Source organism: Leptosomus discolor, chromosome 28 (assembly GCF_034619465.1).
Source record: "Leptosomus discolor isolate bLepDis1 chromosome 28, bLepDis1.hap2, whole genome shotgun sequence".
NCBI lineage: Eukaryota > Metazoa > Chordata > Aves > Leptosomiformes > Leptosomidae > Leptosomus > Leptosomus discolor.
Genome location: NC_141418.1, coordinates 883,752 through 897,388, shown reverse-complemented (window position 1 = coordinate 897,388; position 13,637 = coordinate 883,752). Strand labels below are relative to the sequence as shown.

Here is a 13,637-nt window from a genome sequence, read left to right as displayed (position 1 = left end):
CCCCACAGTGAGGCAGCTGAGCACCCCATGGTGTAAGGGCTGCGTACCCCATAGCAAACAGCCCAGGTGCCCCCAATGGCGAGGGGGGCCGTGTGCCCACAGCGTGGGAGGTCAGTGCCTACAGCCCCCCATGCCTGTCGCCGACTGTGCCTCAGTTTCCCCTGGGCTGGCACTGGGCGGGGGGGGAGCGGGCAGGATGCGGCCTCCCGGTGTGGGGAAGCGGGTGTCGGGGCGTGGCAGTGGCGGGTGCCGTGGGGTGCCGTGGGGCGCTGTGGGGCCAGGGCCTCGGGGTCTCCATGGCGATGCCGCACACACAGACATTAAACAGAGTTTTGCGTCGGAAGTCGGCAAAACCGCAGCACGTCACTGCGGCCGCTGCCGCCAGGCCAGGGCCCCCCCCGGCCCCGCCTGCCCCACGCCCTGCGCCCCACCACCGCCCCCCGAACCCCCCCAACCGCCCCCGCCGGGTGCCCCCCCGGGGGGGCTGCAGGTGCGGGTGGGACGGGGACCAGGTGGGGCACGGATGGGGCTGGTGCCACCCGCGGAGAGGGGACAGCCTGGGCCCTGCAGCCCCTCGAACCCCTCAGGGCGGCCGCTGAGCATCAGCCCTACTGGGGACCCCACAACCAAGCATCCTCCAACCTTGGGGACCTCTAGGGCCCAGCATCCCCCATCCCTGGGGGACCCCAGGGCCAAGCATCCCCCAACCTTGGGGACCCCAGTGCCCAGCATCCCCCATCCCTGGGGGACCCCAGGGCCAAGGATCTCCCAACGTTGGGGACGCCCAGGGCCCAGCACCCCCTGTTCGTGGGGACCCCAGGGCTGAGCATCCCCCATCACCAGGGGACCCCACAGCCAGGCATCCCCCCACCTTGGGGACCCCCAGGGTCCAGCATCCCCCATCCCCTGGGGACCCCAGGGCCAAGCATCCCCAACCTTGGGGACCCCCAGGGTCCAGCATCTCCCATCCCCGGGGGACCCCAGGGCCAAGCACCCCCTGTTCGTGGGGACCCCAGGGCCAGGGATCCCCCATCCCCGGGGACCCCCAGGCTCCAGCACCCCCGTCCCCGTGGTCCGGCGGGACCTCGCGCCCTGGGCAGCACATGGCGGTGGCGCCGTGCGGGTTAACGCCGGGCCTGGCCGGGCGCTGCCAGGATCCGGCCCCGGCTGCCGTCACCGCCCGTCGCCGTGGAGATGCTGGAAGTTCCTAAATACAATTATTGGGAGGTTTTGGGTTTCCTCTGCGCGGGGAGGGATAAACAATAGCGGGGAGGGCTCGGGCCCGGCCCCACGGCACCCCCGGAGCCCCTCAGCCCCACCTTCACGCCCCGTGGCTGCCGGTGTGGCGGTGCCACAGGGGCTGGCACGGCCACGGGCACGGCTGTGCCATGGGGATCCACCCGGGGGTCCCCAAAACGCTCCCCCCGGGGAGGTCCCCAGCCCCGGCCTCGCTGGCGGCCACGGCGCTTCCCCAGCCCTGGCACACATCTGGCAGCGGCGGCACATCTGGCAGTGACAGCTCCCCCCGGGCGGCACAGCTGGGCCCGAGCGGCTGCGCCGGCTGCTGATGTTAACGGGGCGCGGGGCAGGATTGGGGCCCCCCACCAGCGCCGTGGGGCTGGCACCGCACACGGCACACAGCACACACAGCACCACACATGGCACGGCATACGGCTCATGGCACAACACACATGGTGGCCGGCACATGGCACACGGCACACACGGTGCCCCACGCGAGCGCGCACATGCATGACAGGGCGAAGCCGCGGCGCAGCCTGCAAGGGGCTGCACACGCATGCACAGGCGGCGGGGCACGCGTGTACAGGCGGCAGCGCAGGGGTGGCAGCACGCGGGTGTGCACACGTGGCGGCGCTCACATGGCGCTGCACACGCATGTACAGCAGCGCGCACACACAGCAGTGCACCCGCATGGCACTGCACACATGGCACTGCACAGGCACCGCACGAGACACGCGTTGGCACTGCACACACATGTACAGCAGCACACACGCGTGGCACTGCACACATGGCACTGCACAGGCATGGTGGTGCGCACACATGGCGCCGCACACGCATGCACAGGAGAGCACACACACAGCGGTGCACACATATGGCGCTGCACACACATGGCACCACACACGTGCACACATGGCACTGTAGACGCCTGGCGGTGCGCACACGCAGCAGCGCACACACATGGCAGTGCACATGCATGCACAGCAGCACACACAGAGCAGCGCACACGCGTGGCACTGCACACGTGCACACACGGCACTGCACATGTATGATGGTGCGCATGCATGGCACTGCACACACATGCATAGCAATGTGCACGCACAGCACTGCACATGCACGGCAGCGCACACATGGCACTGCACACGCGTGACACTGCACATGTGGCAGTGCACACACCTGGCACAGCACACGCATGGCAGTGCACACACACAGTGTTGCACACACATGGCACTACACACGTGCACGCGTGGCACTGCACACGCATAGCAGTGCACACCCAGCAGTGCACACATGGCACTACCCGCACCAAACGCACCCCTGCACGGCGGAACACACACACGCACACACGCTCGCACACGGCACCGCACGCCCCAACACGCTGCCACATGCACTGTGCGCAGACCCCCCCCCCCGGCAGCACACACATGCAGGGGCGCTGCGGCGGGTGGGCGGCGCTGCACACGCACACACACGCGTGCACACACACACACACACACAGACGGCACTGCACACACTGCACGCAGACACACGCTGCAAAGGGCACCGCAAGCCGTGCCCGGGGCACACGCCAGCGCGCCCCCACGTACTTGCACGCGTGTGCACACACACACACGCTCCCTCGCACGCTCACTCGCACTCACCCCCCCCCGACGCAAGGCCCGCGGGCTGCAGGGGGGCACACGCTCTCGCACGCCCGCTCGCACGCCCGCTCTCCGCACTCCGGCGGTGGCAGGGCCGCGGTGGCCGCGGTGGCCGCGGTGGTGGGCGCAGGCGCTGGCGGGGCCGGCGGCGCAGAAATGTCCTTTCTAGGTAATGGCAGCGGCCGGGGCTGGCGCTCGCCCACGCGCCAGACGGCACATTCCTCCTGCCTGACTCAGCCCCGCCGCCGCCTCGCACCCGCGCCGCGCCGGGGGGCTTGCACGGCACGGCCTGGCACCGCGTGGCACCGGCATGGCGCCGTCATGCCACCATCATGGCGCTGGCATGGCACTGCATGATGCCGCACCGCACGGCGCAGAGCGGCGGGGTGATACGGCCTGGCGTGCCAGTGTGGTAACGGCACGGCACAGCCCTGCCATGGTGTGGCACTGTATGGCACCGCACCGCACGGTGCAGAGCGGCAGGGCAATATGGCACGGCATGCCACAGCGTGGCACCGCATGGCACGGAGCGGCAGGGCTATATGGAACAGTGTGCCACGGCGTGGTAATGGCACAGCACAGCCCTGGCACGGCGTGGAACCACATGGCACCGCACGGCGCGGTGGCAGCATGGCACAGCCCTGGCACGGCGTGGCACCATGTGGCACTGCATGGCACGGTAACGGCACGGCACAGCCCTGGCTCGCCCAGGCCAGTGCCCACGGGCAGAGGTGCCCGGGCAGGGCGGGGATGGCAAAGCCCCCCACAGGCACAGGCGCCTCGGTGGGTGCCGCATCCCCGCTGCAGGCAGCGCCGGTTGATCCCGGTGAAGGTTTATGGTGAGAAACGCACCGTGCCTGGCGGGCGCCATGAAAGCCCAGCAGCATCCCCCTGCCCCCGGGGACACACGTAGACCAGTGCCCCCAGCACCCTCCACCAGTACACCCAGAGCCAGTCCCCTGGGGGACCCCGGGCACCCCCAGCCGGCAGAGCCCACCTGCACCCACGGGTGCCCCACACCAAGGTGCCCCTGGCACTGGGAGTACTGGGACCCCTGGTGATGGGAACACTGGGGGGACTGGGAGCTGGGTCCGTGGGGCACTGGGGGGACTGGGAGCCGGGGCTGGCAGTGCAGGGGGGGGCTGCTGGGCCGGGATTTCCCTTTCCTCCCACCCCCGCGCTGCCTCCCGGCTTCTTCCTTCCTCGGGCCGGGGCACGCCTGGCCCCCCCGGACCCCCCTGGAACCCCCTGGTTCCCCCCAGCCCCCCAGCCCCGGCGTCCCCGGCCACCCCGGTCCCGTGTGGCTCCTGGCCCCGCTCCGGGGGTGGCCGCCGGGGGTCCTCGGAGGCCTGTGGGTGCCGTTCCCAGGGTGTGGGGGGCCGCGGGGGGCCGGGGGGCTGTGGGTCGGTGGCGTTGCTGCGCGACGCCGTGTTTGTGGTGGGGCTGAGTCACGGCCGTGAGTCACCGGCAGCACCGGGCTGGCAGGCGCCCACGGCCGCCCCACGGCACCACTGGGGCGGCCCCCCCCCCCCCCCAACCTCGCCCCCACGACGCCAGCGCCCAACGGGGTGTCCCCGTGGGGTGTCCCCGGACACACCCCCCCCCGCCGTGGGGCGCCAGTGTAGCGGGACGATGGGGTGACGGGGTGGGGACGCAGCACCCCCAGGTGATGCAGGTGCCCCTCCGCAACCATAACCTCCCCTCTCTCCGCACCCATGGGACCCTCGGGGTGTCCATAACCCCCTCTCTGCACCCATGGGCCTCCTTCTGCACCCATGGGCCTCCCTCCACCCCCATGCCCCCCCAATCCACCCATGCACCCCCAATCCACCCATGGCCCCCCCAGCCCACCCATGGGCCCCTCATGCACCCATACCCCCCCCCCCCGCACCCATAGCCACCCCCCCCACACCCATGAGCTCCCCTGTGCACCCCCGGACCCGCCCCCCCCCCCGGCACCCACGGGCCCCCCCTTCGCACAGGGGATCCCCTGGGTGTTTGTCCCACACATACACACACAGACCCCCCTGCTGGGGACCGGGGAGACCCCGAGAACGGGGGGGGGGGGGGGGGGGGCCGGGGGGGGGGGTGAGTCAGGGCGCAGCCACGCGCCCATGAGTCACCGCCGGGGTGGGCCCGGCCGGCTCTGAACAAAGGCGCCTTCAGAGGATGGGGCCCCCCCGGCCCCCCCCATCCCCCCCAGGGCTTCCCCGGGCCCCCGCCCCCAGCCATGGGGTCCCCGATTGGGGCCTCCCTCGGTATCGCCCGGGACTGAGCCCCTCTGGTGCCCCCCGGCTCCCGCCGGTGCCTCCCCCACGGCAGCCCCCAGCCGGCGGTGAGACCCCCCCGGCCCCCCACCCTGCCCCCCCCGCCCCGCGGCCCGGCCCGGTGTCAAGCGCCAGCTTGCCGGGCACCGGTGAGTCACCGGTGCTGCCTTCCCACCACGCCCGGGCGGTGCCGGCAGGGACACGCCAAGCCCGGCCGCTCACGGCACTGCCGGTGGCACCGGCACCCGCAGGGACGGGGCGGTGGGGTGCGGGACGGCGGCGCCGGGGTGGCAGCGGTGGAGACCCGGGGACAAAGCAGCAGAGACCATGCGTGCCGCCGCGTGCCGTTGTGTGCCATGTGCCACCGTGTGCCGTCATGCGCCACTGCACATGGGACGGAGCCGCCACGGTTGTACTGAGGTCCCCGCGGCTGTGCTGGGACCCCTCTGGTGACACCAGTTCTCCATGACTGTGCCCCCCAGAGCACCGGGGCCGGCCTGGGGGTACAGCCAGAACCTGCCCCGGCTCAGGCCGGGGTGTTGAGCGTGGCGGTGCCAGTACCAGTGCCAGCCGGGCTCCCCGGGGGTGCGTGAGAATCCCCATTTCTTCACAGGGGAGTCACTGGGATGAGGAGCCACCGGTGCCAGTGCCGCCCGCAGTCCCCAGCCGGTACTGGATGGCACTGTGCTGCTCCTGGCACGGCCCAGCACTCCCGGCCTGAGCCAGTCCTGGACGTGAGACTGGGGCACGGTACGGCACAGGATGGCATGGCACAGTATGGCACAGCACGGCACAGTGTGGCAAGCCCTGGTCCGTGCCCAGCTCTGTGCCTCTGTTTCCCTGCTCCTGGTGTGCAGTGCCAAGCTGTGCCAGGCCATGCGATGCAATGCCAGGCCATGCCATGCCATGCTGTGCCATACGTGCAGTGCCAGGCCATGCCATGCCATGCCGTACCAGGCCATGCCATACGTGCTGTGCCAGGCCGTGCCATGCTGTGCCATATGTGCTATGCCAGGCCAGGCCATGCTGTGCCAGGCCATGCCATGCTGTGCCGTGCAACGCAATGCCAGGCCATGCCATGCCGTGCCATATGTGCCATGCCAGGCCATGCCATACATGCTGTGCCAGGCCATGCCATGCCATACTGTGCCAGGCCATGCCGTACCAGGCCATGCCATACGTGCTGTGCCAGGCCGTGCCATGCTGTGCCATATGTGCTATGCCAGGCCAGGCCATGCTGTGCCAGGCCATGCCATGCTGTGCCATGCAACGCAATGCCAGGCCATGCCATGCCGTGCCATATGTGCCATGCCAGGCCATGCCATACATGCTGTGCCAGGCCATGCCATGCCATACTGTGCCAGGCCATCCTGTGCCAGGCCATGCCATACATACCAGGCCAGGCCATGCCAGGCCGTGCCATACATGCCATGCCAGCCGTGCCACGCATACACCTGTGCCCCAACGCTCCTTCCCCGTCCCCCAGACTGGGGGGGGGGGGCGATGGGCCGGTCTGGGGCCCGTCTCAGAGGCGCGGGGGTCCCCCTGCACCCCCCGGGCACCGGCTCGGAGCGCGGCGGCACCGCAGGGGTTAAGCGCCGGCCCACAGACTCACCAATGGGAAGCGGCGGGGCGGTGGCCAATAAGGGGGCGGGCGGGGCGTCGCGGGCGGCCAATGAGAGGTGGCGTAGGCGGTACCCGCTGGAGGGGGGGGCTGGCGGTGCAGTGCTGACTGTCCTAGGGGGCGGGACGGGGCGGGGCTCAGCGGGGGGGCGGGCGGAGCGCTACCAATGAGGGCCGGCGGGGCGGGGCGAGAGACCAATGGGCGGTGCCGCTGGCCTGAGCTGACCCGCGGCCCGCCCGCCCCCGTCCGGCCCGGCCCCCCCGGGAGTAGCGGGGACACACATGGACGGACCCCTCCTCCCGGGGGGGGCCGCGGGAGTAGACAGGCCCTCGCCCCCCCCCGCCCCTATGACAGGGGCCCCAAATGTCGCGACACACCCCCCCCAATGTCGTGACAGGGACACTCCCCCCCCCCCTCAACACGCAGGGCGACGCCCCGCCCCTTCTTCACACCCCACCGTTTTTGGCAGGGCCGGAAGGGGGCTCCCCCGGGAAAGGACCCTTTTTTGGGGAAAACCCCGGGGAATTGGGGCCAGTTCCCCCAGTGGCTGCACCCATCGACACCCCCCCCCCGCCCTGAGAGTCTGCGGCGAACTCCAGTATGACCCGGTGAACCCCCGGTACGACATGGCGAACCCCCGGTACAACACGGTGAACCCCGGTAGGACGCGGTGAACCCCAGCATGGCGCCCGCCCCGCACCCCTCTGACCTCACTACCGACGTTTTTTTTCCCTTTTTCTCTTCTTTTTCAGCCTCGGACTGCGGCCGATGCCGAGCACGGTGCCATGCGCCGGCAGCGCCCACCCGTACGCCCCTCCGGTGCTGAGCAGAAAACGGTGGTTTTGCACCCAAAATCCTGCTCCGGGGGCTGGACGGGCACCGAGAGGAGCTGCAGCCCCAGACGGGGTTTTCCTGCTTCCCAGCGGGAGGAATTCGGCACAGGCGGTGCCGGGGGGGGCACGGCTGCCACCCTGACTCGGCGCCACGGCCCCAGGAATGCACTGGGCGTCACTTGCCGACCGGGGTTTGGGGTTTTGGCTAAAATGGCGTTATTTCCCCTGCCACGCTGAGCTCCAGGACTCCCCCGGTGCCGGAGGGGCCGCCAGTGCTCTCAGCAAGGAGGGAATTTTGGCGTTGCCGCGCCGGGCGCACAAAGTGCCGGTTCTTTGCCTTTCCGGGACTTTTTTGGGTTCTTTTTTCCCTCCTTTGCGGGGCCCCGCGGCCGTGCGCGGCGTGACTTCGCCCGTGACATCACTGCGAGCCAATGGGAGGCGCGGCACAGCCCCGGTGGCTCACCGAGCTCCCGCCTGCCGGCACTGGCAGCGCCTTGTCCCCAGGACCGGGGCAGACAGGCAGCACTGGGCTGCCCACCCCCTGCGGAGGGGCCGGGGGAGCCCCCCTGTCTGGGGGGGAAACCCCCATTTCTGTTATTCTCCCGCTGCAGTTGCCCCGTCCCCAAATCTTCGGGGTTCAGGCCAGGCGGTGACGCCGATGGCGTGCCGTGGCTCTGGTTCGTGGCAAATAAACGACGGGACCCTCTCGCACCGGTGGGTTCGAGTGAAAACCGGTGTGGTTTTGGGGCGATTTGGCCTTTTTTGGCTGGTGCTCACTCCCGTCCTTGCAGCTCCGTCCCTCGTGGCTGCGTCACACCGGCACAGGGATGCCACCGGAGCCAATGCCATGAGGCTGCCAGGCGTCACGAGGACCTGGCAGGTATTTCACCGCGCCAGCGGCTGCAGGGACCCTGCCCAAACCAGATCCTCACCCCCCTCGCAGAGTCTGCACCAGGATAACCAGGAGGAAGAGCATGAACCCCCTCTGACAGACACTGACGCCACCGGCAAGCCGATGCGGCGGTTACGGAGAACATTCAACGCTGTCGGTGAGTTCTGTGGCCGAGGTGAAACCACCGACCGTTGCGTGTGCCCCGTGGCCCGCCGGAACGGCCAGGAGAGCCACTGCTACAGCTTTCCCGGCACCACTGGCGCTTCAGCCCCGGCTCGGCGACACTGCGGCATTCCCATGGCACGGCGGCGCCGTCCCATCCTGGGAAGCTCCGCGCCAGAATCACGATTCCCCAAACCAGCCCAATTTCGGTGCGGGAAGGCAGTGGGTGAGCGCCACTGCAGCCCCCAGGACCAAAACTCCTGCTCGACGCCCATCGCCAGGTGGTGGTTTTGGGGGGAAACTCGCTGCGAGGAGCCAAAACCCTCTTTTTTTCCCCTAAAAGTGGGGGCTCTGGAGGACGCTGGGCCCTCCCTGGCGGCCGCCTGACAGGATGCCCTGGTGGGGCCGGGGCCTCGCTGCTGTTGTGGGTGATTCCGCCGTCCATTAGCGGGTGATTTACCCGATTCCCGACGGTTTCAGCCCCGGGGGCAGGGGGGATGCCCGGGGACCCCGCACCGGAGCGGGCAAAACGGCGGCGTCGGGGAGGGTCACGGCGCTGTGGGGGGTTTTGGGAGGGGCCCCCCCCGTTACCCCGAGAGAGGGGAAGAGCCGCAGACACCCCCCACCCCTCCGGGCAGACGCGCCGGCTCCAGGCGGTCGCTGGGGGGGGGGGGGGGGGGAGGGAGGCGGCCCCGGGTGGGGGCGATTGGCCCTTTCCCGGTTCCCCCCGGGGGCATCTCCCGGCACACGTGAAGCCCCGTCTGGCCCCAAACCCGGCACCGGGCAGCGGCGGAGGATGGAGCTGGGCCCCGCGTTCGACATGTGGAGGGACTACCTGGGGCTGGCCGCCGTGCTGGCCGCGCTGCCGCAGGAGCACGGCACCACCGCCACCACCACCGCCACCGAAACGCCGTCGGCATCGCCCGGCAAAGCAGAGGCGTCAGCGGCGTCGCCCAGCAAGACGCTCTGTGCCTTCTGCAAGCACAACGGGGAGGCGAAGCACGTCTACAGCGGGCACAGCCTGCGGGACGCGGGGGGCCGGGTGCTGTGCCCCGTCCTGCGCAGCTACGTCTGCCCCCAGTGCGGCGCCACGCAGGACCGGGCCCACACCAAGCGCTTCTGCCCCCTCACCCACCGCGGCTACGCCTCCGTCTACAGCCGCCCCTCGGCGCGCAACGCCGCCGGCAAGCGGGCAGCGAGCGGCGGCGGTGCCAAGAAGTAGCCGAGCGCCAACGGACCCCGCAGGTACCAGCTGGGTTTTACGCCGATCACCCATTTTGCTGCGCCCAAAAATGGGTGTTTTGCTTCCCGGGGCTGGGCGGGGAACACGGCTCCGGCTCCGCGGAGCACTGGGTTGGTGAGTTTTGCCACACCAAGCGGCTTCCTCGGCGCAGCCTCACTCTGAAAGCCACAATGCAAGACTTAATTGAGCCGGGAACAGGATTCTGGCGAGCTCGTCAAGGGAATTACAGCTAATTAAGCTAATTAAGCTCAGCGGCAGCACGCGGTGCGTACGGTGCTCTCCCCTCTCTCCCCATTCTCTTCCAGGGGGTCGCTCCGCTCTGGCCGGCTCTGGCTGCCGCACCAGCCCCGGCTCGGCTCTTCTCCGAGGATGAAGCACTGGGACGGCGCTTTCCACTGAGACCAGTCTCCCCAGTTCCTCTCCCCAGCTGGTCAAGCCAAGCGGCACCATCCCAGCAGCAGTTTGGCGGTTGCTGCGGGCGGAATCGGCAGCAAGACACCAGCGAAAAGCCCGAGAAGGGGCGGTTTTACCAGCGCGCCTGCGCCAGGGGGGCGTTCATGGTTGGGTTCAGTTGTAGGTTTTGGGTGGGTTTGTTGGTTTTTATGGATCCCGGCGGGTGCCCAAGGGCAGCGCCGGCTCCTGTCCAGGACGGTGCCGCAGCAGGGAGGGTGCCGGTGCTCCGGCTGTGGCCGAGTGCTCACGTGGCAGCTCGGAGGGGGCCGGGCTGCCGTTAGCGGCTCGCCCGTGGCAGCTCCCGCCCTCGCCGGGCGCACCGGTTGGTTCTTTAAGCGTTATTTCAGGCGTTACCGCGGGGGAAGGCGTTTTATTTGTACCCCGTGCTCTGTTGAAACACTGGTTTTACGTTAATAAAACACTTAAGCCGTGCCGGCATCGCCGGATCCGGCTCCAACCTGGCCCTATGTCTCCTTCCACCTCCTCCCGGCAGGCGGGGGGATCGTCCCGGTTGCCGGCCGCCTGCTCCGCCGCGGTTTCGGCCTCCTCAGCACCTCCAGGCCCCGGTGGGCGCTCATCGCCAGGCGGCTGGAGGGGTGGGCGCCCATGGTTTACCCACCCGGTGTGCCGACGCAGTGCTCGCCCACCCCTGGCAAGGCCAGAACCCCCCCCCCAGTCTCCCAGGGAAAAAGGATTTGGCAGGCAGCGCGAGCGGGGTCTTACTTGAGGTTGGAGAGCTCCAGGATGAGGCCGCAGATGACGTCGGTCGCGTCCTCGCTGCTGGCGGGTGGGTGCGGCCCTGCCGGCTCCTCACCCCTGCCCACGATGGGGAGGAAAACGAGGATGGTTCTAATCACCAAATCTGCTCGGTTTTACTCAAAAGTAAGTTTTTAACCCCGCTGCCATCCCACTCAAGACGTTGGGAGTGCCTCCGAGCGGGTGTTGCCCCTACCTGGGCGGCGGCTGGGCCGAACTGTCCTCCTTGGCGAGCAGCGGTGCCTCTTCAGCGCGGCTCTGGCTGGCCATGGCACGCAGCTCGCACCCAGGCGCCGCAGGGTCACACCGGTCGGCGGCGGAGAGTGGCTGCGGGGAGAAGTTTGGGCAACGATGAAGCTGCGCCCGGGGTGCCCCAGTGCAGCCCGCTCCTGCAAAAAGTTGGGTTTTCCCCCCTTTTGGGTTATTTTGGGCATTTTGGGGTGCGTTTCAGGTGTTTTGGGGGTTTTCATGGTAAATGAGTGACTGCCAGGGATTTACCTGCTGCGGTGGGAGCGCGAGGCTGTGCCCTTCTAGGCCACTCTGCAGCTCTGACCGTGGGGAGAGCGGCTTGTCCCGGGGCTCTGCGCCGACAGCCGAGCCAGTGCCGGAGGCAGGGGGTCGTGCGGTGCCTGTGGGAGCCGGCCCCGGCGTCGCCATCCCGGCGGGCATGCTCTTGGCGACTCCTCCGCCACCGCTCACCATGGGCCCTGCACCCCGTTCTTCCACGACACCTTCACCCTCCCCCTCGCCCGAGGGATCCCTGCCAGCCGGGACGGCCGGATCCAGCGCTGAGCTGGTCCCGGCAGCAGCCATTTCTCCCCCTCCGGCCTCTTCCCGGCGCACGTCGGCTTCTCCCAGTGTTTTCCACGGGGAAGCATTCCCACCCTGGGGGTGGCTCGCCGGGCTGATGGTGCCAGCATCGCCCGCGCTCTCCGGTTCAGCGGTGCCTCCCTCCGCCTTTGTCTCTGCCAAAACCTCCGCCGAGATGTTGCTGCTGGCTGGGCAGCACCAGGAGTCAGCCGTGTTCTCTGCCGCCTCGTCCGTCCCGGTTGCCTGTGGCTGCTCCCTGCGGCCATTTCCCTGGTGCTCCCCTCCAGCCGCCCCCTCAGGTACGGCGCCGGATTCAGTTTCTTTGGCGATCACAACAGATGCGCCTGGTGGCTCCTGGCTTGGATGGGCGTCACTGCGGCGCTCGCCCGGCTCGCTGTGGTGAACCTCCTCTTCACTGTGAGGGTCAGGCAGCTCTGCCGGCAGGCAGCTGCCGGTGCTCCGGCCTGGAGTATCCACAGGGAGAGCGACCTCCCTGCCAGCAGCCCCCTCTCCTCGCGCTGGCGGAGCGGAGCCACGCTCAGGACCATCACCGACACCGCCCGTTCTGCAGCAAGTTGGCGTTTCGGCGGCCAGCTCTTCACCGGCGCTTCCGTGCCGCTCCGTGGTCGCCGCTGGCTGATCCTCTACTGTCTCATCCACCATCGAACAGGCCCATTGCGGCGATGCCGGCTGAGATGCTGCTCCCTGGGCAGCTGCCTCCGGTGACAGGCCGCCTCCACCGCCGCCCGTGTCCCTTCCTGCCTGAAACAACAAGGTGCCGTTAAAAAATCCCAATCTCTGGCATTTTTTTCCCTTCATTTGGTGTAAGCACCGAAGGCTGAGTTTGCCGACAAGCAGCACCGCGGTGGAGGCTCTGGCCGCGCCGCCAAGGGAGTTTCTCACCACCCGAGTGTTTCAGTGAGAGCCGGGAGCTCGCTGAGCTCGCCCGGCGCCCAGGACAGGCGTACCTGTGGCGCGGGGCTGGGGACACGCTCTCCCGCCTGGCTTTGCTCCGCAGCTGCCGCCTCCCTGGCGCCGTCCGTGCTGGTAAAGACGATAAACCACGCTCAGGCAGCGGCGAGGCGCTCGCTGAGGACGTCACCCCACAGAGCCCGGTTCACCCGCAAAGCCCCGTCCCGCCAGTTCCTTGCCCCGTTACCTCCTTGGGGCGCTCGCTGCGGCGCTCATCTGTCCCCGAGACTTCGGTTGTCTGTCGGCATCGTTGGTCTGAGCCGGTCCGGTCACGTCTGAGCTGGTGTCTCCTGTCGCATCCAAACCTTCCCAAAGACTTTGTTTCGTTTTGGGAACGCGGCATTTACTGTCTGCTCCTTTAAGGGGAAGAAATAATCCTCAGGTATCAGCCTCGGGCACGAGATGGACTCAGCACCGGGTCAGACAGGGAGAAGAACCTCTGTTGAGGGTTGGTGTGGTTTTTGTTGTTAAATCTTAGGGGGAAAAAAAACCCAAAACATGCCTCTAATGCAGTGGAAAAGGCAGGAAAAGCATGAGGTGATGAGGGGAGGGAAGATGGCGCCCCCCCCCCCCCCCCGGGGAGGCCGACGCAGGTTGGGAGGGTGGAACTAGGTGAAAATCCACGTTTTTTTCACCTCAGAACTAGAGGGTTTGGGTCCTTCTGCTGCGGCCACGGCCCTGGGGGGGGCGGCTGGGGGGTGGGCCTGGTCTGGAGGGGGGGTGGCAAATGGCTGTGGGCTGAGGGAAAA

The 13,637-nt window shown here is 68.7% G+C and overlaps 1 protein-coding gene across 1 annotated transcript; it reads left to right on the top strand.

Moving 5' to 3' along the window:
• Positions 1 to 9,450: 9,450 nt before the first annotated feature.
• NANOS3 (nanos C2HC-type zinc finger 3) lies at positions 9,451 to 9,876 on the top strand. The gene has a single exon (XM_086478842.1). It carries the CDS (start codon positions 9,451 to 9,453, stop codon positions 9,874 to 9,876), a length of 426 nt encoding a protein of 141 aa, XP_086334968.1.
• Positions 9,877 to 13,637: the final 3,761 nt, after the last annotated feature.